The 23396-nt window shown below is 38.4% G+C and overlaps 1 protein-coding gene and 1 long non-coding RNA gene across 3 annotated transcripts in view; one reads left to right on the forward strand and one right to left on the reverse strand.

Annotated features, from left to right (window-relative positions):
• The window catches only part of LOC141417213 (uncharacterized), a 62914-nt gene extending 40053 nt beyond the window's left edge, over positions 1-22861 (reverse strand). The window contains exons 1-3 of one of the 2 annotated variants that reach the window (XR_012441802.1): positions 22559-22861; positions 21204-21254; positions 13256-13349 (exon numbers count right to left, since the gene is read on the reverse strand). This is a non-coding gene — a long non-coding RNA (uncharacterized lncRNA). The remainder of the gene's footprint in view (positions 1-13255; positions 13350-21203; positions 21255-22558) is intronic. The other variant, XR_012441803.1, reaches the window with a different exon arrangement.
• LOC109702540 (uncharacterized protein C2orf78-like) lies at positions 34-6707 on the forward strand. The gene is given in 5 exon segments (XM_020187848.2): positions 34-130; positions 3042-3803; positions 4797-6260; positions 6263-6436; positions 6439-6707. Coding segments are annotated over 5 exon segments (2766 nt in total).
• Positions 22862-23396: the final 535 nt, after the last annotated feature.

Raw genomic sequence — 23396 nt, forward strand, 5'->3', positions numbered from 1 at the left:
GGATCAGTGACCAATGTCCTTCATACTAGACACATGAGCTGTTTGTCTTAAGCTACCCAGATATCTTCCAGTATCATCTCCTAATCTCTTATAACTGCACTTGATGTTAACTCTTCTCTGACAATGTCAGGTAAGGAAAGAAACTTAAAAAGAAACTTTTTTATATCTAATAAAAAAATTAGATTTTCTCCACAACCCTAAAGTTAGTAGTAGAATGAAAACATCTTAAAATAATGGGGGAATGTATCAAACTAGAAATATGGAGACATAACTTCAGTTTTGGCTTTGACATTTACTAGGTATATGACTTTGGACAGACTGTTTACTCTCTCACAAAAATGACTCATCATCTGCTTCAGAGGATAAAGGACTGCCAATGTTCTGTTCCTTGTCTCTTGTAATGTCAAATCTTAAAGGACATGCAAATGGTGAAATCAGAGTCTTCTTGAGAGTGTTAGTTTCTACAGAAGCAGAGAAGAACCTAGTCGGTATAAAAAATAGCACTGTATTCTGAGATGTTTCATTGAAAACAGTCTCCCTAAACTAATGTTTTCATAGTAGTATTTGAAATTTAATGCTGATCAGAAAGTAACATTCATGTGTCTTGGAGTTTTCTGTTTAAACTAGGCAAAAATGGAAAGAGGGAGACAAGAGGGAGAAGACTGGATTGTTAGAAGGGAAGATTTTCTAGAGAAAGAAAGTTTGGGATTGTTCACATTAAGCATAGACTGACAGGAACTGGAGACAGTGAAGAAAATATAAAAATGAGAGAAGAGAAAACATAAGAATGAAGAAATGGGGAGCAGGGAGGTATCATCAAGAAAGAAGACATGGTTAGATCAAAAAGAATTAACCTAGAAGGTAACACACACACACAGGAAATCAATGTGAGTCAATGTCCTGTATAGCTATCCTTATCTCAACCAGCAAAAACCCTTGTTCCTTCCTATTATTGCTTATACTCTCTCTACAACAAAATTAGAAATAAGGGCAAAATAGTTTCTGCTGGGTATTGAGGGGGTGGGGGGGAGAGGGAGGGGGTGGAGTGGGTGGTAAGGGAGGGGGTGGGGGCAGGGGGGAGAAATGACCCAATCCTTGTATGCACATATGAATAATGAAAGAAAAAAAAAAGAAAGAAGACATGGTTTGGGAAAGAATGTTAAGGAGAAACTATGATTTTTAAATTAACACACAAAAAGCAATTAGTGAAATCCATTCAGAGCAAAGCAAATGAAATCGATTTCAGCCAATACTTGTATTAACGGACTGGGAAGGTAATTAAGTGAAGAATAGGGTAACACTAATAACAGCAGTTTATCAGAGAAGTCACCTTCGTATTTTTTCTATTGACTCTGGACCCAGATGACTTGACAACTTTGAGTATGAACATTTTTAGAAATATATCTTAGAAATGGTTCTTCCTATAAATGTGCTAAGAAAAAGGATTATAGAGAAGGGTGATATAATAGAATTTTCAAATTAAAAATCAAAAAATCTCTCTGATTTTTAAAATACATGGATTTTAAAAAATCATGTATTGTTTATCTTGAGGGTAGACAATAACCCTTTAAATTTGCTACCTGGTCTGTGTTGTAAGGGAACTGTATGAAATGGCATAGGACCTTCACAAACAAGGTGAGACAGTGAAATTAAAATTGGTAATAACATACTTCTACTTTCCTCCCTCCCTTCTTGACTCCCTCCTTCCCACCCTCCCTCCATACCTCCCTCCCTCCCTTCCTTCTTTTCTTCCTTTGTCTCTTTCTTTCTAGGCAGGGCTAGGGATTGAATTTAGGACTTCATGCTTGCTAACCAGGCAATATATTTGCTTCAGCCACATCACCAGCCTTTTAGCTATTTATTTATTTGTTATTTATTTATTTATTTATTGTTGTACTGGAGTTTGAACTCAGGGCCTACACCTTGAGCCACTCCACTAGCCCTTTTTTGTCATGGGTTTTTTCAAGAAAGGGTCTCTTGAACTATTTGCCCATGCTGGCTTCTAATCACAATCCTCTTGATCTCTACTTCCTGAGTAGCTAGGATTACAGGTGTAATCTTTTGCAGCACTACTTATTTTTGAGACAGGGTCTTACTTTTTGCCTATTCTGGCCTGGGCTGTGATCCTCCTATTTTATGCTTCCCACCACAGCTGGGATGATAAGCATATGCAACCACACCCAGCAATTGGTTGAGATGGGGTCTAGTTAACTTTTATAGCCTTGGCTGGCCTTGAATCACAATTTTTCCAATGTCACCCTCCCAAGTAAATAGGATTACATTCTCAGGTCACTGCCCAGCTAGTGATGCTAGAAGAAGAACAAAAAGCATATAAATTCTATTTCTCCCAGTTTCTGGTACTGACACCAGGGAGATTTTTTTGGGCAGTACTGGAATTTGAACTCAGCACCTCACACTTGCTAGGCAGGTGCTCTACCACGTGGGCCACTCCACCAGCCATTTTTTGTGTTAGATATTTTGGAGATAGGGTCTTATGAACTATTTTATGAGAAGCTGGCTTTGAACTGCCATCCTCCTGATTTCTGTTTTTGGAGTAGCTAAGATTACAAGTGTGAGCCACCGGTGTCCAGTACCAAGGAGATAGTGATGGCCGAACTTGAACAAGCCAATCTTACCTCTCTGACCCTCAACTTCTTCACTAGTAAAATGATAACGTTAGAAGTTCTCTAAGGATATCCTAGGTCTAACATGCTTCCATTCTAGGACAAAGCTATGAGTTTATACTAGTTCAGATTCAAGGGAAAGAGAGTATAAAGAAGGCTGCTTCTATCCCAGGGAACAATATAGGAACCAGACCATTTTGGTGTTCTGTGTCCAAGTTGAGAGAAAAGGCTGTGCATCAGATGAGTTCCAAACAGCTTCATCAGTTTCAGCTATCCTAAAAGGTTTGAAACTTGGTACCTCAGTGAGTATTGGTATTAGAGGATTCCTGATTACAACAACCTTGAGATAATACTGTTCCCCAAATAAAGTGAAGGTATGTTAATATCACCAATTTTCATCACCTTCTTTCATCCTAGAGAATTTCCAAAACCCATCTATACTTGGAACTACAAATTCTCTCCAGCTTTCACCTCCTGTGGTGAGCAATGACACTTCCCTAACAGGAAGCAACTGCAACTTCTCCAGAGTCTCTGGTCCACCTGTCACATCAGCATGGCTACTGCCATCAGCCTCTGACACTTCTTTCCAGCCACTCATGAATAATGCCTACCTATTCCAACATTCTAGCACAACCATGTTGTCTGAAGTTACTGACCAGAGCCAGACCTCTACTTCAGCTGCCCCCTATCCAGGTATTTTTGAGTGGGATGTCACAGGAAGCACTAAAAAGAAGTTACCTTCAGTTGAGGACTTTACTGTGACACTCATTGACCAGTACACAGCAATTTCTTCTATGACTGTGACAACTCATTATGACAAAACTCTAGATGCAAATACGGTGGTCCCCCTGAATCCATCATTGTCTGCCAACTTTGTTCAAGGGACACCATCTCAGACTCCAAATCAAGGACATAGCCTGTCACTTCCCTACCAGGAAGGAAGCCAGGTCTTTTACTATAATCAAAACACATTGGAACCTGTGTTATCTGGAGAACTTGGCCCCTGCTTGCAATCCTATAACTCTGTTTCATACACAGGGAGTAGGGCCTCTGCCCCACAACCAGAAATAGTGATGGTGTTAAAGGAGGTTCAGCCTACAAACATCCTGACACCAATTTCCACCTCTGGAATCTACTACTCTGTGGCTTGTCATCCCAACACAGAAATGAGTTTTCAAGGTGAGTAAAAACATCAAAAATGGGAAAGGAATAAAATTAGCATTCAAAAGTACAGTCAAATCTGTAGCTGAGTAGTGTTTAGTCCACACATATGTAGAGTTTAAGTTCTCAGATTTCAACCACTGTTCTCACTCAGCACTCTTCATTTTAATATTTCATATAAGGTAGAGGGCTGGGGTCATGGCTCAAGTGATAAGGTGCCTGCCTAGAAAGTGTGGGGCTCTGAGTTCAAATCTCAGTATTGCCAAAACCAAACAAATAAAAGTTGAGTTGCAGAACACTGTACTGACCATCCATGCTACATTTAAGAGTTCCCCAGAAACACCATGAGGCCTCACCTTTCACTGCCCTGGCCAAACCCTCACATAGTAATTAATTCCCTTCCCTGATCTATTGCTTTAGTGTATTTGGAAAACAATTCAAAATATTACATCGTAGTAAGTTTAATTTTATTTAATTTCCGTATGTTCAGAGATTCTGTCCAAAGTGCTTGGACACAAAATATGTCCTTTTTAAGGTATTTCATGAGAAAGAACTCTACTTTCTCTATAGCTTATGCTTTAACATATCCTTATACTCACAAAGAAGGCAGAAAATTGAGAGTATTCTCTATGAGAATGCTAGTCTTTATAAAACTTTTAAAAAAATTTTTATGGTGCTTGCGATTGAAGCCAAGGTCAAGAGCAGAGTGGACAAGAATTCTACTACCAAGCTACAGTCCAAGCAAAAACATTTCACATTTTAAAAATCACTTTCACTTTTATTTGACTTACAACTTTCCTATGAAATACAAAAAAATTTCATCAAAGGACCAGCAGTAGCAACTGTAGCAGTCACTACCTACCTCCTAACACAGGGTACTTTCCATGTTCCTTAAAAATAACCAATAAAAATGCCTTGCCAACTGTTGGCAGGGGCTTGGTTTCTGTGTTAGTGTGCAGACAGGAACATCTCACTTACCAGGAACTGACTACTTCCTTGATTTCTTTTTAGTGATGGAAACTTCCATGGAGATGGAGACTTCCCAAGGTTTGCAACCTCCAAGCAAGACATTTTGTCTTTCACAAACTCCAGAATTCCTCACATCCTGCAGCAGCATAAATGCTCAGATACTTGAGAATGACCCACCTCTTGATCCTGGAAACACTACAATAGCTCCAGTCCGAAGTTCTACCAATATCTTGGCTTTGCCACCAGCTCCAAATCAGGGACAAACAGAAAATGGGAATTTGTGTGAAATTAAAACCAAACTTTCAAAGCCTCTGGATGCCTACCAGATCCCAGTAGAAAGTCAAGATCCTCTGTTATTCCCTTTAGAAATCCCTGACACTCACCAGCTTCTGACCTGCATCAATCCTTTGGGGCAAGAGGGGAAGCCTGATTCTGAAAATGTTAATTTAGTAAAGAATACCCTAAGTCTTGAGGGCCAAGGGACACTTGAAAATGGGATCATGTTTAGCAATGGTTTTGCAGATATTGCTGCACTGGTGGAAGATAATCACCTTCCACCCATTTTCCACTCTTTAACAGATCTTGACCAATCCAAAGTTCCCACAGCCATCAAAGCCAAAGACATGAGAGTCATTGAGGTGAATCAGGTGCAGAAAAAGTCAAGTGTCAGAAAGGGTCCCACTGACCAAATCAGAAAGAAGAAAGATAAAGCCTCTGAGCCTATTGATGGAGCTCCTAAGGCCAAACTTCAGCGCCAGAACCCACAGTGCCTGCTGGAGGGAGAAGTGGTTGTGTGCAGTGCTGCATCCAGTGACAGGCCTCTTGTGAACACAACCAAGCATTCTACTAGCAAACCTCTGAAAGCTGCATCCAGCAGGACCAGCAAAGCTAAAGGCTATGGGCAGGAAAAGATCGAAATGTCCAGAGAAAACAACAAGATTGCTGAAGAAAATAAGCAGACAGGGAACAAGGTGAAGTCAGAGGAGAAAACAATTCCCAAGATGAAGTGGAAGAGAAATCAACCTGAGCTTAGCCAGGAGACCTTTAAAAAGCCTCGAACCTACCTAGGCATGCACATGTTGCAGTCAGTGCAGGTTTTTCATGCACTGGGGAAGAAGAATGATAAGAAAATTGGATCATCTTCCTGTCAGCCCCTGGGAAATTCAAGCACCAGCAAAGGCTCCCAGTTTTCTCCAGTTATTAAATCACAGCTGGATACTCCACATGAGGGGAAATGTCCTAAGAAAACTCAAGCCAAAGCCCAGAAACAAGATAACAGTGCTGCCAATGAATATCCATCTCCATCCCAGTATGAGCTGCCCCTACCTGGGAAGGTCAAGTTGGTACCTTTACCATTTCCAACTCTGGACAAGCCTCAACCTTGACCTGTTCCTCAGGGGCCACAGTCTCTTAGCTCACATAAGTCCACTGCATCTTATCCTGTTAGGCCTCATGCTAACTCAGCTCAATCTATGGCAGTCAATGCATCTCAACCAGCTAGTGCCAATAATCTTTGATGGGGCCTGCCAAACCAGCTTGGCCAATTTCAATCAATGCAACCTTACCGGCTTTGACCAAGCATCCCAGACCTTGTGTATCTCAGTCTGGTGCTGCTGGTCCTGCACTCTACAAAACATCATCTTGCACTTCTTTCCTGCGGGACCCTGTTTCCACTACTATGACCAAGTCCAGCTACCACCTAAGCTTCAAACCCAATTTCTACTCCAAGATTTCAGCTTTCAACCAATACCATGGAGGAAGCCCAATGTTCCTGAGCCAGTAATGTCAAGCCCCATCACAAAAGAGCAGCAGCCAGAATGTGAGGCCATGAAAAGGAAGGCTCAGCAAGAGCGTGAGCATGCAGCCAAATACACTTCTTTGGGAAAAGTGCAGTTTTTCATTGAGAGGGAAAAAGAAATGGAAATTTCTCAATACTATGGCTATGTGATGTAAGAGTTGCTAAGATTGTTGGTATCACTTCAGGTATCAAATGGTTTTCACATCTATTTCTAGACATAGATGTGAAAACATACAGTTAAGTATATAAAATTATATAAATAAAATATAAAGATTTCTCTATTCTTATGTGTTTTAAAAACTTAAAAATATGAAATACAATTAATAGAAGAGCAATAAAGAGGTCTTTGGAGTTTTGAGATGTTGTTACCTGTGGTTTTCTTTGGTAGAGCTGGGGACTAAAGTCTACCTTAGAAAGAGGAACTGAAATTTGGGAAGGAACAGGGGGAAAAAAGGATAAGAAGTGAGGAAAGAGAAGGAATATGGTCCAGGACTAGAAGCGTCTGAAGAGGAGAGATTATATGGGCTTATAAGAAGAACCAGGAATTGGGTAAAATGACAAATTTGAGGCTAGAGTTAAAAGAATAAAATTTCTAAAAAGTTGAAAATGACAGAAGATGAGTCTAAGTTGTCCAGAAGAAATGGCAAAAAAAATAAATCTCTCATGGAGAATGGCCTCATGCCTCATGACACACCAGGTAATCATTTTAGAAAGTAAGATTCAGGACACAATTACAACAGGTTTAGGTTATCTGAGATTAAAGATGAGATCTGTAAATATAAAATATGGGAGAATCCAGCACAGATGTGGCAAGGGCTCAGTCATTTGTTGGCAGCTGATAACTTGGGGCCTAGCAAAGTGAGTTGCAGCAACTTGAGGCCCATCCTGAGGATGGCCTGCAAGATAAATCACCATTTTCTCTACACTCATGAACAGGGTTAGCAAAATTCACTACTTAGATTAATTTCCAAACACCCAAGGCCAGTATCACTGTTCCACTTTACCAGTGAGGTTCAACAATGGGCTGGGATCACCTTGACTTGAGGCCTGAATTTCTAAAGACCTCAGTGTTTGCAAGTGCCCATTAGGGATCCAACCTGGATTTCAGAACACAGCATCTGGAGGTCATGGTTAGACGAGGTAAAACCTCTGAAGGGAACTAAATCCTGAATGCAAGGGTAAGATCATCTTTGCCTGCCCCTGGCAAATGCTGCCTTCTCCAACCATTGTCATCAACTGAAGAGCATGACAAAAATGGGCATTTGAACTCCATACCACCCTGGGAGACAACCAGTCATATATGCACATTGAGTCACTTCCCAAGGAGAGGGAGCTGGAGCCCAACTGTAAGAAGTACCTTGAGGCACAGTGGAAGTGAGAGCAGGTGGTGGACACTTCAGGAGTATGGAAAGGGAAGGCAGTAGGGAAGAGACATGGAGCAGCATGTCTCAGCATGGGAAAACAAGTAATTTGCATTGTAAAAATTTTTTGTTGAGACATAATTCACCTAACATTAAATTCATCATTTTAAAGGATACAATTCAGTGGCATTTCCTAAGACTTCCTAAGATTGTGCAACCATCACCACTATGTAATCCATAATATTTTCATTATCCCCAAAAGAAACACTTCTGATCTTTCAAAATTATGCCCTTTCTCTCCTTTCTCTTACCCCAGACAACTCCTAATCTCTGTAGCTTTTGACCATTTCATATAAATAAAATATGACATATGATCTTTTTAAAAAAATTTTTAAATTATTCATATGTACATAAAATGCTTGGGTCATTTCTCCCCCCTACCCCCACTCCCTCCCTTATCACCCACTCCACCCCCTCCCCCTTCCCACCACCCCCTCGATACCTGGCAGAAACTATTTTGCCCTTATTTCTAATTTTGTTGAAGAGAGAGTATAAACAATAATAGGAAGGAACAAGGGTTTTTGCTAGTTGAGATAAGGATAGCTATACAGGGAGTTGACTCACATTGATTTCCTATGTTACCTTCTAGGTAAATTCTTCTTGATCTAACCTTTTCTCTAGTTCCTGGTCCCCTTCTCCTATTGGCCTCAGTTGCTTTTAAGGTATATGCTTTAATTTCTCTGGGTTGAAGGCAACAAATGCTAGCTAATATTTTAGATGTCTTACCTATCCTCACCCCTCCCTTGTGTGCTCTCGCTTTATCATGTGATCAAAGTCCAATCGCCTTGTTGTGTTTGCCCTTGATCCAATGTCTGCATATGAGGGAGAATATACGATTTTTGGTCGTTTGGGCCAGGCTAACCTCACTCAGAATGATGTTCTCCAATTCTATCCATTTACCAGAGAATGATAACATTTCATACTTCTTCATGGCTGCATAAAATTCCATTGTGTATAGATATCACATTTTCTTAATCCATTCGTCAGTGGTGGGGCATCTTGGCTGTTTCCATAACTTGGCTATTGTGAATAGTGGTGCAATAAACAAGGGTGTGCAGGTGCCTCTGGAGTAACCTGTGTCTTTTTTTATATCTGTCTTCTTTCACAAAGACAGTTTTCAAGGTCCCTCCATTCCTTCTTACGACTGCTTATTGCACATTTGTAATAAAAACCTATCAGTTTTTGGAGACTAGTTTTATTTCCCCTAGTAATTTACATATGAGGGTTTATTCTGTGCCAAGTGGCACTTGGCTACATTATGTACCCCATTAATTGTAGAAGAGCTGTACTGCCTAAACCATTCAGATCCCATGAAGGAACCCTATACTTATAGTCACCCTACAGTATGCACAGGGGATTGTTTCTGGGAACTCTCATAGATATCAAAATCTGAGGATGCTCAAGTCATTAATATAAAATGACTTGAAGTGGCATACATATTCTTGTTCACTTTGAATCATCTCTGGATTACTTATTGTAGCAAATATACTACAAATGCTATGTAAATAGTTTTATCATATATTGATGAGGAGCAAATGATAAAAAAATCTGTACATGTTTAGTTCAGACAAAATTTTTACTCAGAATATTTTTGATCCAGCTCAGTGGAATCCACAGATGCAGAACCCATGAATGCAGAACCCATGAATGCAGAGATTTAACTGTACTCACTTTGGGACTGGGCACAACTTTTGTCAATTTCAGCTGATCCTCTCAAACTGGTCCAAATTGTTTCTAAGATACACCTTCTGGTATGATGTAGGACTCTTGTTTCCCAGTCCTTGTGATTCAAATGTTGATGCCAGGAAGGTCTTGTGGTTACTGTTGATGGTTAGCCCATCCTCTTGCTCTAGGGTTGCTTTTTTTCTGGATTTTTGTAGTAAATGCTCCTCATGTGTTTTGGTCTGATCTTTTCCCAGGAGAGAGACTGGGGGGATTCAAAATTGTACTGCTGCCTCCCTCTGAAGTCCTGTCTTTTGACAAGATTATTTTAAACTTGTACTCTAAATTTTCCAGTTCCCTGAAGAAGAGCTGCATTTTCCCTAAAACAGTTAAGATATATACAGTGACAAAGAAAACAAAATCATATCAGTGAGTCTGAGCAGGCTTTGGGGAGTTGGAAGAAAAAAGAAAATGTTGGAGAATGAAAAAGATTGAAACAACCTATGTGTATATGAATATAGCATAATGCACTGTACAATAAGATGTTGAACATTAGGAGAGTATGGAGTATAAGGATAGAAAATGGTAGGTAACTGAGGCAAGGGGTTAATGTGGAAAAGCATGATATATACAGACCTGAAGTACGAAGGCAAAACACCTTTGGATTATAAATATATGCTTAATTTTTTTTAAATGAAGGGCAGGAGGGAAAAATAAATCTTTTGTGGTGATGGATACCAGTGGGAGGGTGCTTGGCACCAGTGGGAGAAGAATGAGGGTGTATATGGTGGATCTGTTTTGTATCCATATATTAAAATAGAAGAATGAAACCTGTTGTAATTGTTCTAAGGAGAGGAAGGGGAAAGAAGGAGAATGATGGAGGGGGTAAATCTAAGATATATTTTAACACAAATGCAAATATCATAACATATTCCCCTGTACAACTATTGTATGCTAATAATATAATAAATTAAAAATAAATAAAAAGATTTCAAGACAGGCTGTGTGTAGTGGTACATACTTTTACTCTCAGCTACTTGGGTGGCAGAAACAAGGAGGATCCTGAGTTTTAGGCCAGTCTAGTCCAGGCATAGGAGGTGAGATACTATATCAAAAACAAAGTATGCACAGAAGAGCTAGGGGTGTGTCTCAAGAGGTAGAGTACTTGTCTAGCATGCTGGTGACCAAGGGTCACCCCTCCCCCTCCACGCAACACAGCAAGGCTTTCTGGTTTCCCTCTTACCATGGTGGTGTCTCATACTTGTATTTGCTCAATCTGTGTTTCAAATGAGAAGTGAAAACACATCAGCTGAAGATGAAAAAGACAAGAAAGAAATAACAAGAGAATTGTGGAAGCCACGTGATCAATGTCTATATATGTTTACCCTGAGACAGTACACCATACATTAAAGAAACCAAGTGAAACCTCACCAAGACAAAGTGGTAAAGGACATGGTGAGGGAAGAGAATAGATCACACCTAATTTGAAGACCATCTTTCCTGGTTTCATGAGATAAGATGGCATGGCAAAGAAGCCCTGCATGGACAAGAACTGTGAACAGCCTCAGGATTGTTAGCAGCCTCTAGGACCTGAAGGTTTCTCCAGCCAACTGTCAGCAAATACTTTGGAACCTCAAACATAGAGTCACAAGGAAATAGTTCTGCCAGCAAATACACAGTTGCAAAGAAACAGTTCTTCAACTAGAACTCAGAATTAGGTTTGTGACATTCCAGCTGAAATGTCTTAACCTGTATTCATTCATGAGCAAACATCACATGAACCAAAACTGAAGAAAAGAATCTACAAATAACTGACATACACTATCCAATAATACAAACGTCATGTCAATCAAAGACTCTGAAATTATACCAGATTAGAGAAGACCAATACACAGGACAACTGGACACAGTGAATCATGGGTTGAGAAAATTCCTCTTTTTGGATTTTATTTTTGAATATAATGGACATTATTGAGATACTGTCAAAATCTGAGAAAGTCTAGAGATTAGGTATTAATGTGGAAGCAATTTTAATTGCATGCTTTTCATCATTTTACTATAGTTATGTTAGATAATGCCTTACATTCCTAAATGAAATACAAGCATTTAAGAATAAAGATTCTTCATGTCTTCAAGTCACAAATAGTTCAGAAAATAAAATCCTTTGATCTATACTTATATCTTTCTAAAAAGTGATACTGAGAAAAGGTATAAAGCAAATGTAACAAAATGTTGACATGTAGATACATACCAGCATGTCATGAACATATATATTCATGCATCCAAGAATATTTTTAGAAAAGTCTAAAATTTTCAATATAGAACTTTCCCAAAGAAAATAAATTTTAAAAGGGCTGAGGATGTATCTCAGTGATACAATGCTGGCTTACCATATGTAATAGCTTGGATTCAATCCCCACCAACATATCCTACTAAATAAAATAGACCATGGATCCAGATAGATAAATTTCCTCCCAACAAAAACCACAAAGTAATTAGAATGTGAAGGAAAAATATTACAAGAGAGAAACCAGCAGACACCACCTGTAGTAATGACTCATAATAGGGAAAATCATGTTATGAGAAAATCATAATAATTTCTGTGATACTTGTACCAAGAAAGTGTGTGGATGCTCTGAGTTCGTCATAATGAAACTGCAGAAAAATCCAATGGAGGAACATGCAACATAAACTCTGCCTTAAAATTTCCTTGACATAAAGCTTGAGGAAAGGCTGAAGGATGTTCCAGACTGAAAGATTCTAACGTACAAATGGCTAAATGCAATCCATGGATCTCAATGGGATTTTCTTGCTATAAGGGACACTACAGACAAGTAGCAAGACACGAAAAGAATGTGAGGTTTGAATGATTCCATGTCTGAATGTCTACGTTCTGATTATGAAGGTTGTACTTTAGTTATGTAAAATGTGATGCCTTGTAGGAAATACACACTAAAGTAAACAGGGATGGTGCCACAAGTCACCATATTGTTTGCAAATGGTTCCAGGGAAAATGTTCATTGTTCTAGAGGTTGGAACTTTTTTGTAACTTTAAGACTATTTCAAATGTTAACCAAAGATAAATTAACAAACAATTAGAAAAGATCCAAACCCTTGTGCAAATGCTCTTTTCACAAGGGAGGAACTGTAAGTCAATCAGTACTGAAAATTTAAAGTAAAAACTTACAAGTATGTTAGCACCACAATGATTATAATACATTAAAAGACTGACAATAGCTACAGTATGAATACTCAAAATGTTATTTGTCTAAATGGCTATGTCCACAGAGAAAAGAATTCGAAAATACAGTTTACCCTTTAGTTAACTGACATTTAGTTCCATCAACATATTAATGACTGCTTGATTGTTTGGGAGCTGTGTTAACAGATGACATTTGTGCATTTAGAGTGCACAGAAGTCCATAATACCAAATTTCACTTATATCTTACATTTAGTTATTGATGCCCAGAACAGTTCAAAGTATATGATTTTCCTTATATATAAGTGATAGATTTTTTTATATCATATGCTAATGAGAGACTATTGAAATGTTGTACAAAAATAGTCCAACAAATAAAATGTTAACTTTTAGAAAGATATTTTTTCTTTAAAATCCTACCATATCTTGTGATTCTTTCTAAGATCTTGGTTGGACTCTTTAGTTGATTCTGAAGGAGACTTTCTAATGGGCCAAGAATCAACTTCAGCATAAACTGGAAAAAGAAACCAACAATTATAATCTTTATCTCAAAAAATTCTTAGTTATTTTGAAGGGGAAGATAGCCTTGAAACAGGGTTGTAAAACATGGTAAACTGTCAATTAAAAGCTGTAACCTTGGACAGAGCTATGAGGAATTGCCCATTAGAGCCATGCAAAAGTTTGGGACCAAGATGAAAGGCACTATGCAGAGATAAGCACCCATTCCTGCCTTCCTTTGTCTCCACTTGTAAATAAACTTTCCAAAGCAGGACTCCCCTGCTGTTCTTATCTAAACTTTAGGTCTCTAACCCACTACTAGCCCTACTTTATGGGAGAGCACATTCCTTGTAACCTGATACCCTGCACTGCCTTTTAAATATCCTGTGAATCCTTTGTTCAGGGCTCAGACACAGGTATACATCTGGGCCCGCTAGTGTAAAATTAAAATCTGAGTCCTCCACTCCTCTGAGTGTCGCTTGGTTTCTCCTCTGACTATATTGCCACAACATATGGAGGCCCCAGCAAGATTCCAACCGACTGGCCCCTTGTGTCACCAGCTGACAGCTGGGCTGCATCTGAGTAGGGAGGGACACGGGACTGAAGGAGGTGATGTGCCACTCGATGGTATTCTGGGTCCTTCTTCGCCCTGGTGCCCCAATTCTCTGAGCAGTCTTGACCCGGCTTGGACTCCATGGAGAAGTGGACCAACTCATCTGGCAGTCTTGTCCGGACTCGGTAAGCACCACCCCTGGGAAATCAGTCCAAGTTAGGTCCTGTCCCACTGGACGGAAGGGGAGCTTGATCCACTCCCAGGAACCTCCAAGAAGAGTTCCACAGGTCTTTAGTCAGGTCCTGTCTCACTGGACGAAGGGGAGCTTAATCCACTCCCAAGAACCTCTGAGAGGAGTTCCACAGGTCAGGCACTTCTCCCACAGGGAGGTAAGGAAGGTGTTATAACTTTGGTGTGAATGTGTATATGTGTGTGTGTGTGTGTGTGTGTGAATTTGTTTAAAGCATGGGCAAAATTTAATCTGCTCCTGGAATTCCAGCTCATTTTATGCACGCTTAAATTGACAGTTTTTCTGGCATGCTTAATTTATAAAACTTTTTGTGTGTGCATGTAAACATCTTAAAAATGGTTCTTAAATTGATACTATAAGGTTAATATGATATTCAAGGAAAAAAACAGGGTATTTGTTTTAAAGATCTTTGCTATAAACTGCTTAGACTTTTACATTTAAATATGTAAACACCTTAAAGACGATTCTTATTATAGAGTAAATGTAGAAGTTATTACTCTGTTCTACTGCTACCTTAAACAACAACAACAACAAAAAACAAGTTTTCAAGCTTATTTTAGTCAGGTCTCACTGGGATGCAGACACTCAGGGGTTAACACTCTGGCTTAGCCAGGAAGGAAAAAAAAGGAGGCTACAGTCTGCAACAAAGTCTTGGAATTTAGGTAGTTAAAATGACCTTAGCCTGTTTCATTCTGTCATAAATAAAATCTGGGATTTAATTCTCTCTTATAATATATGCGTCTATTAACAAATGCGTTTTCTATAAATTGCTTTTATACAAAAAAATAATTTCAGGGTTGCTTTCTTTCTTGTTTTTTTTTTCATGCAAATGTAAGGCTCTAAGTTAAAAGATTTTATGAGTTATTTTCAACAAGTAACAAAATATATAAAAGGTATTAAGGATATGGTTTTTTCAAAATAAATAAAGGGTTAAAAGAATACTTTTAGATAAAGAAGAGGATAAAGACCAACTCCACAGAGGATACGAAATAAATTGTCACAAAAGTACAGAGTAAATTGTCATAAAATGATATAGCTTATAGATGGTATATAACTGGTTAAAGTTAACTAAAATCCAGTTACATTAAAGGTTTTATAACTTCAAAATTTAATGTACTGATGTTTAAACTAAAACTTAAGTCTCTAAGCTCATAACAACAAGGCTACCTTAAAAATATTATATTGGTCTAGATAACATTTACAAAAATTGTCTTATAATTGTTTTGTTTTGTCAAGATAACTCAGAGAAATTTTTGATGCTACAGGTTAATCCATAAATTTGTCAAGATAACAAGAGTTTATTAAAACACAGAGAGACAAGAGGCAGCTGAACACAGGGAGTACTGCTGCACTGATATGAGGGTTAAGACAGATTTACTTATGTAAAGCCAAAGTGCACCCTCCAGATAGGATAAAAGTAAATAAATAAATAAATAAAAACTCCAAAAGGAGCACTACACTGGAAGTCAAGATCTCCAGTTTTTATTAGACATAACAGAGTGGAGGTGTTAGTCCTACTCTTTCCACATGGCAGGTGGAGGGAATTTTTCCCTGAGATGACCAGATTGGGGCTGTTATTTTAGGGGGAGTTCCATTGACTGCAGGTTGATGGGATTCTGCTATATGTCAAGAGCCATCTGTTAATGTCAACAATCTGAGATAGGATTTCTTATCAACATCTGAGCCATGATTCTTGGCCACTATGTTTCCTAACTCCACACTTAGTCTCCATAAATATTTGCCTGTGTTCTTTGGTGATTTTTGTCAGGGTTTTAACTACTAAGGTAAATAAGTCATGTTCATTTAAGAGTTGGTTTATGTTGGGGTTAACAATGAAGACAGCCATGTTAGGACTAGACCCGCCCCCTTGCAGAAGGCTCACCTTTGTCATCCTGGATATATGCCAGGGACAGCTGGGCAGACAGTGACTTTCCTGGTACTTTTCCACTAGGCCCCTATGTCTGGCCCAAGCCTGTATATGTTGTCTTGCTGGGGTCTCCCTCCACAGGGCTCCTGCCTAAATAATAAACCCTGTACCAGTGTTTCAGCTGTCTCTGTGCCTATTCCATGCCTCTTATTTTCTAACAGTTATGTAAAACTTTCTAGATGACCTCATGGTTAAACAACTGTTGTTTTGGATGAGTCTAATACAGTTTGTACCCTATGCTAGTTTGTGACTGGGCTGTTTGGGTTTGCTAAAACTGTTCTTTCCCCTACAACTGATAAAAATCTAAAGTTTTACTTCAAGAGCAACAACTAAATTAATATGTGTATTAACCTCTACAGAGTTGTGATGCTATTGCTGGTTCCTGTGTATTAAATATATTTGTATTTTTTTTTAGTATATCAAGCCTTCTACAATACAAAATTTAGATAAATATGGTAACATGAAGTTAATGGTACTGATGTACTCCTCTGCTAGTTGCTAAATTGTACATTAAAATTTTAACCATGGCTCTTTTAAGTTTTGTCATTTCAGTTCTGATCCTCCTGGGACATTTATAATCAAGTCCATAAAAATGACTCCAATAAGTGCTTATGTGTCAACCAAGGTAACTACTTAGACATCTGCTTTTGTTAGATTTTGTTTTGTATTGTCCTTGTCTAAAAGACCACTGCCTAAGAGCCACTCCTTCTATGCCTCTTTGTTGCTTAAATTTGGCCAAAAGGGTCTAGTTGGCACTGACTCCCACCTGATCTGCTCGTTATTCCCTCCCAACGTGGGACCAAAACCAAACAAACAGAATCCAGGAAAAAGTAGCCAATCAAGAAATATCTTCAGTCTACAGCCATACCACCCTGAACGCGCCCGATCTCGTCTGATCTTGGAAGTTAAACAGGGTCAGGCCTGGTTAGTACTTGGATGGAAGACAGATCTTCAGAAGAGACTGTTCAGAGACTAACAATTTGGAGACAAAGGGGGAATGCCATCAAAGTTCCAATGGAGTCATTAGTGCCAGACCTCTCAAAGATAACCAAGGCCAAGAGGATTAAAGAAATGGTTCTTATGCATGTGTGGCTATCTGACATTAAAGCTTTTCCAGACACAAACTCATATTTTTAGACAGGGTCTTCTACTTAAACAGAGACAAAATAACTATTTTTACTGGATCTAAACATGTCCTTTAATACTTAAAGATGGTGTTTTTAACTTTTTAAAAAAAAATAAGTTTTCTTAGATATATATACTGACAGTATATTATTGCCAAGGTAATTCTACTCAGTTAAAAAAAAGAGAGACAGAGAGAGAGAGAGAGAGAGATGATACATAAAAGATTAAAAAGAAACTACTGCAACCCAGTTGGACGGGTCCCCATCTAGTAATATTAGCAGCTCTTAGGGCTGTTAAAGTTACAGGTGTCACTCCCGGGACTCATCACTCCTGGATAAAAGGACAGGCGCCCCTGCAGAGCCCAAAGTCTGACAGGCTGTCCGTGACTCAACTAACACCCCTCAGATTAAGGTTCCAGAGAACTTCATGACAGCATGCCATCACTGGAGAGATCTTCAGCCCTGCCCCAGCCACATCCCGGAAACTGGTTAGTCAATGCATGGCAGAAGCTTGAGGATTCATTCACCAGAACAAAAATGTATCCTCTTCTCTGTCACCCATACCTTATCCTGCTGATTAGCATTGTGCAATCTGTTTGCCCTAAGACTGGCTGTCACTGCTCCCCAAGATTGGAATGTAAGCCAGAGGTTACTGCTGGCCTTCTGTTATCTCCTCACAGTAGGAAGCCTTACTGCTGTTTGGTGTCATCTGTAGCCCAGACACCAGTCTCAGGCATGAGGTCTCTGATATGTTATTGCCTTCTGACTCTGCTACATTTTGAGGTTGTCCAATTGGGAGGCTGGGATGACTGCTTGGCCTGCCTAAGGCCGCTTTCCTTCCAGGGAAAGCTGAGGTATGCCTTCACATTTTATCAGTATCTGTTACTCGTGTGCAGCATATCAATCTCTGAATGCACCAGGAGAGGGATGATTTACTATAAAGAAAGCTGATAACCTAACTGGGTTACAAAAACAAAGACGTTATAGGGTGTATGGGTTGTTAGGAGAAAGACAGGGACCCCTTAAAGTCATAAAACAGTGGAGGAAATAAACCTCCTTGTGTCACCCTACCCTTCTACCCCACTCCCATATCAGTTTACTAAAGGGAGAGCCACAGATCTAGAGAGGCCACCCAGAGGTGATTATCTAGGTGGACCTGGGCCACTAAAAGACATTGATCTGCCACTACCATGACCCCCCATTAAGGCTTCCTTCTAGGACAGGAAAACTTAACTTGGAATCTCAACTGTACAGCTACCGCCATTCGATGTACAGTTGACAGGCTATGGTGCACCAGCCTGGGATTCTTCCTTGTCTGAGGGACCCTTGCTTACCAGTACTTGCCAGCTGACTGGAAGGGCATTTGCACATTAGCATTCCTCACCCCCGATAAACATAGTGCCTAACAATCAGACCCCCCCACCTTTAATGGCTCATGTGCAGTCGAAGAGAGCTATCCAATTCATACCTTTATTAATTGGACTGGGGACAATGACTGGGAAAGGAACAGGCATAGGAGGGACTGCCTCATCAGTCACCTACTATAATCAATTATCTGTGGACCTAACAAATGACATAGAACAAGTGGCTAGGTCTATAGTGACCATGCAGGACCAGCTAAACTCTCTAGCATAAGTGATCCTCCAAAACGAGAGTGGGTTGGATTTACTCATTGCCAAGAAGAAGGGCTCTGACTTTTCTTAAACACAAAGTGTTGTTTTATGTAAAGCAGATAGAAAGTCAGAGACACAGCTGACTCCATTATCTGGCCCTCTCCTTATGCTTCCATTGGCACTTATGTTTGGTATGTGCCTTCTTAACGCCATAACTAACTTCATTAGCTCGCAATTGGAGGTGATAAAGTTACAGCTCCTGGTAACACAATATAGGCCTTTGGGACAACAAGAATCCTATGAAATTTCTAAAGTCTAGTGTTGATGCTTATCCAAAAGTGGAAAAAGCATCAAAAGGGGGGAATGAAAAAGAAGATAGCCTTGAAACAGGGTTGTAAAACATGGTAAACTGTCAATTAAAAGCTGTAACCTTGGACAGAGCTATGAGGAATTGCCCATTAGAGCCATGCAAAAGTTTGGGACCAAGATGAAAGGCACCATGCAGAGATAAGCACCCATTCCTGCCTTCCTTTGTCTCCACTTGTAAATAAACTTTCCAAAGCAGGACTCCCCTACTGTTCTTATCTAAACCTTAGGTCTCTAACCCACTACTAGCCCTACTTTATGGGAGAGCACATTCCTTGTAACCTGATACCCTGCACTTGGTTTCTCCTCTGACTATATTGCCATAACAATTTAACATAGTAAGTAAAAATATTGAGTTCTTTATTACTGTTGATAGGAATGAAGAATATTTATGTGCCACTTTTTTACAATATGGGATTAAGTATAGTTTGACTAGAGGACAACACTGAATTCATTATCAGCATGGCCAAGTGCCAAAGCTTCCAGCTTTCCAGAAATTCACTTATTTAACACCCATGTGCTAAGGTGCTACAGCAAGCACTGTAAGGACAAGGTGAAGATGCTACAGCCCATTCCTTAGCAATCATATACTATAACACTCCTCCCCCTCCCCATAATGAGAAATAAGCAATGTCTTGACAGCATCATAAATCCTATGACAGGTCTAATACAGGACACTACTGAACCACATAGTGGGCCCTATGTGTCAATGTTGTGTCAACATTCTAAGCTTTCTGGTGGAGGTGACAAGTAAGATGATACTGAGAAATAAGGGTAAAATATACCATAAAATGGAAGCAAATAGCTAGAGGTGAATGAGTACACTTGTGGAATTTTAAGTAGCTCAGGCTGGGTAGAAGCTAGAGGAAAGGGTCAGAGGTTGAACAAAACAACAGCAGTCAAGTTGATTTGGGTATTTTAAATCTATGTTAAGGAATTTGGGAGTTTTCTGAGGGCTATAGGTAAACTGATGACCTAATAAAAGATACAACATTTCAAGTGGCAGTTAACAAGAGAGTTTATGAAATATAATTGCTTGACTAACAGTTACTAGATGAAACTGTTTCTTTTGTAATAAACCTGACTGAGAAATTTATGATGCTTTTGATTTCTAAGAATAGTTTCAGTGTACAGACTGACAGATTCATAAGGATGGCAGAAATGAAGAAAGTGTTGAGCCAGGAAAAAAGAGACATATAGAGTTTTTGAGATTCTACAACCTACAGAAAAGGAACAAATGAGGAGTTAATATGTTCTTCATTAGGAATGTCTATGTTTACATCTTTCATTTGATCTGTGAATGACAGACATTTAATGTAAAATCTATTTACCAAAGGACAAGGATTTCATTTGCTAATTATACTTATTTCATAATCAATTGATATAAATTTAATTCATAAGTTTGACAACATACCTAGTCCTTCATTTTGCCAACTTCTTCTGCTTCTGAGTTAAGTCAAATAATATTTATAATGTTTACATTAAACAAGATACATTAACAGGAAATGATAGATCACTTAGAAAATGTGGCCTTCAAATAAGATTGAAGAGATTAGATATAACTGGAGGATTGCTTCAAAAAAATCACATAAATGAAATAAAAATCCTACTTATTTTAAGTTTATATCATAAAGAATATATCTTTGCAATTTTGTTTACATTAAAGTGGTATAAAGGTATAATAAATATTTATCAATTAAATGGATAGCATTCAGAAGTACGTTTTGTCTCAGAGCAAAGGTTGAGTAAATCAGCTAGCATACTAGATATATTACTTTGTGATTCTTAACAAAACTCTACGGCTTATGAAAATTTAATCAGTTTTTTCATATTGAGGGTTTTTTCTTTAAAATTAAACTTCTCTTGTCTATGTTTTTAAAGTTTAAAACTGGAGCCAAGTGAGGTGGCACACACCAGTAGTCAGTGCTACTTGAGAGGATGAGATACACATATGTGGGTTTGAGTACAGCCTTTACAACATTTCAAAGACCTTATCTCAAGAAAACAAGCTGGGCTTGTGACTGCAATCCCACTTACTTGGGTGGAAGAGGTGGGAGGAAACTGGTCGAAGTTTAGCCTGGACAAAAACTGCAAAACAAATTTTTAAAAAAGTGGTTGAAACTGTGGGTCAAGTGGTAGGGCACTTGCCTAACAAGCACAAAACATTGAGTTCAATCACCAGTAGAGGAAAAAAAAAAAGTAGAAGGGTGAACATATATTCTATACTACTAATTTCTAGCAAGGAACGTAAGTATACAAATGAAGGACTTGCTAGTGTCATAATGACGTGTGAAAACTACTGAGAAAAGATTCAAAACATTATGCTATCTATATTACAAGCATCAAAATCATTATTAATATTGACACAAAGATTTCAGAACATATGATTGAATAAAGTAGAAATGTAGGTTTATAGCTGGTTTTTAAACTTAAGATTCTTTTACACATAACTTTCAAGAACTGGAAATAAGAAAACTATAGAACCATTTGTTTGTAACTCTGATGTCTTTGGAGAAATAAGGACCAACTTGCAAATAATTATACTTATCTGCTGAATTACAAAATGCATGGGAATATTTCATACTATTGCACATGTACCCTCATTCAGCAGTTTGTCACTTAAATCTCTTTCTAATGCCACAAACAAAATTTAGCACAGTATACAGAGCATACTAGTACTTTGTGATGATAATGATAATGTGACTTCAAAGGTCTGCAAATTTTAGCTGGAAAATAAGATTTCTTTCACTGAAAAATTTCTCAAAATTTTGTTTGATTCTTTCCCATAACATTTCTATGACAATGGTAATGCAGACATGATGAAACTATCACCTATTTGTTTATATTTTATTCAAATAAACATTTTGCAACTTTCATGCAGAATTAGTCCAAAAACATTTAAATATTACTGAAATACCTTGAACTGGACCAAGCATCATTGAACTTTTTTCCCCTTAATTCTACACTGAACAGAGCTTGTCATTGTTGGAACCAGTTCTGCTATGAAAGAAATCACATGTGGGACTAGAATTTTCTGGTTATGTCTAAAGGGAGATGGTGATGTGGGCAGTGTGCAGCTGTACATCAGATTCTGGATAGGAAATATACAATTGATCCTGTCTGATGCTAGCTTCTATTTAGAGTTTCTTGATATTGCTGCAACCTTTGTTAACAATCATTCAAGTGAAGGGATTATAGACAGACAAAAGTGAACTACATTACAAAAATTCAAATATTTGAGCAACAAAACAATGCTGGAGAAATCATGCTAGCTGATTCAAAGTATACTGAAGAGCCATAGTAACAAAAAAGCAAGGCACTGATACAAAAAGAGACTTGCAGACCAACGGAATGTTAGACCCCGAAATAACCACAAGCTACCGCCCAGTTACCTGATTTTCAAGAAATGTGTGTGAAATATGTCTTGGGGCATGACAGCCTCTTTGCTGTTTTTGCTGGGAAAACTAGACAATCCCATGTAGAGGACTGAAACTAGAAACATTGAACAAAAATCAGCTCAAAAGGGATCAAAAGCCTTACTATAAGGCCTGAAACACTGCAATATAAGGTTAATACTTCAGGATATATGCATAATTTCTAAATAGGATTCCAATAACTTAAGAATTAATAGCAAGTATATACTAATGCATTGCATCAGATTGAAGTGCTTCTGCATATCTAAGGAAGCAATTAGCAGAGTGAAGAGAGAGCCTATAAAATGGGAAAACTCTATGCCAGATATTTGTCTAATAGGAGATAAACATCCAGCATATATAAAGAATTCAAAAATTAAATACCAAGTAGCATGTAATTAAATCAATAAATAGACAAATGAACTTTTCTTCAAATGAAGACATAGAAGTTTCAATAAATAAAAGAAAGGGTTTAACATTTATAGCCCTCAGGGAAATGCACATCAGAACTACGTTGACATGCTGTCTCAGCCAACTCATAATGGCTATCATCAAGAATGTGAAGCCAAACAAACCAAGGAAAAAAGTGTTGGCAAGGTTGTGGTGAAAAAGAAATTCTTGTAAAATGTTGGTGGGAAGGTGGATTAGCACAGTTGATATGCAAATCAGAAATTTGTCAAAACATTAAATAGAACTATCATATAATCCAACTATGCCACTTCTTAGTATATACTCGCCAAATTAAAGTCAAATTACAGTAGTGGTATCCACATAACCATGTTTATTGTGGTACCATTCACAATAGTCAAGATATGGA

Source organism: Castor canadensis, chromosome 15, assembly GCF_047511655.1.
Source record: "Castor canadensis chromosome 15, mCasCan1.hap1v2, whole genome shotgun sequence".
Lineage (NCBI taxonomy): Eukaryota > Metazoa > Chordata > Mammalia > Rodentia > Castoridae > Castor > Castor canadensis.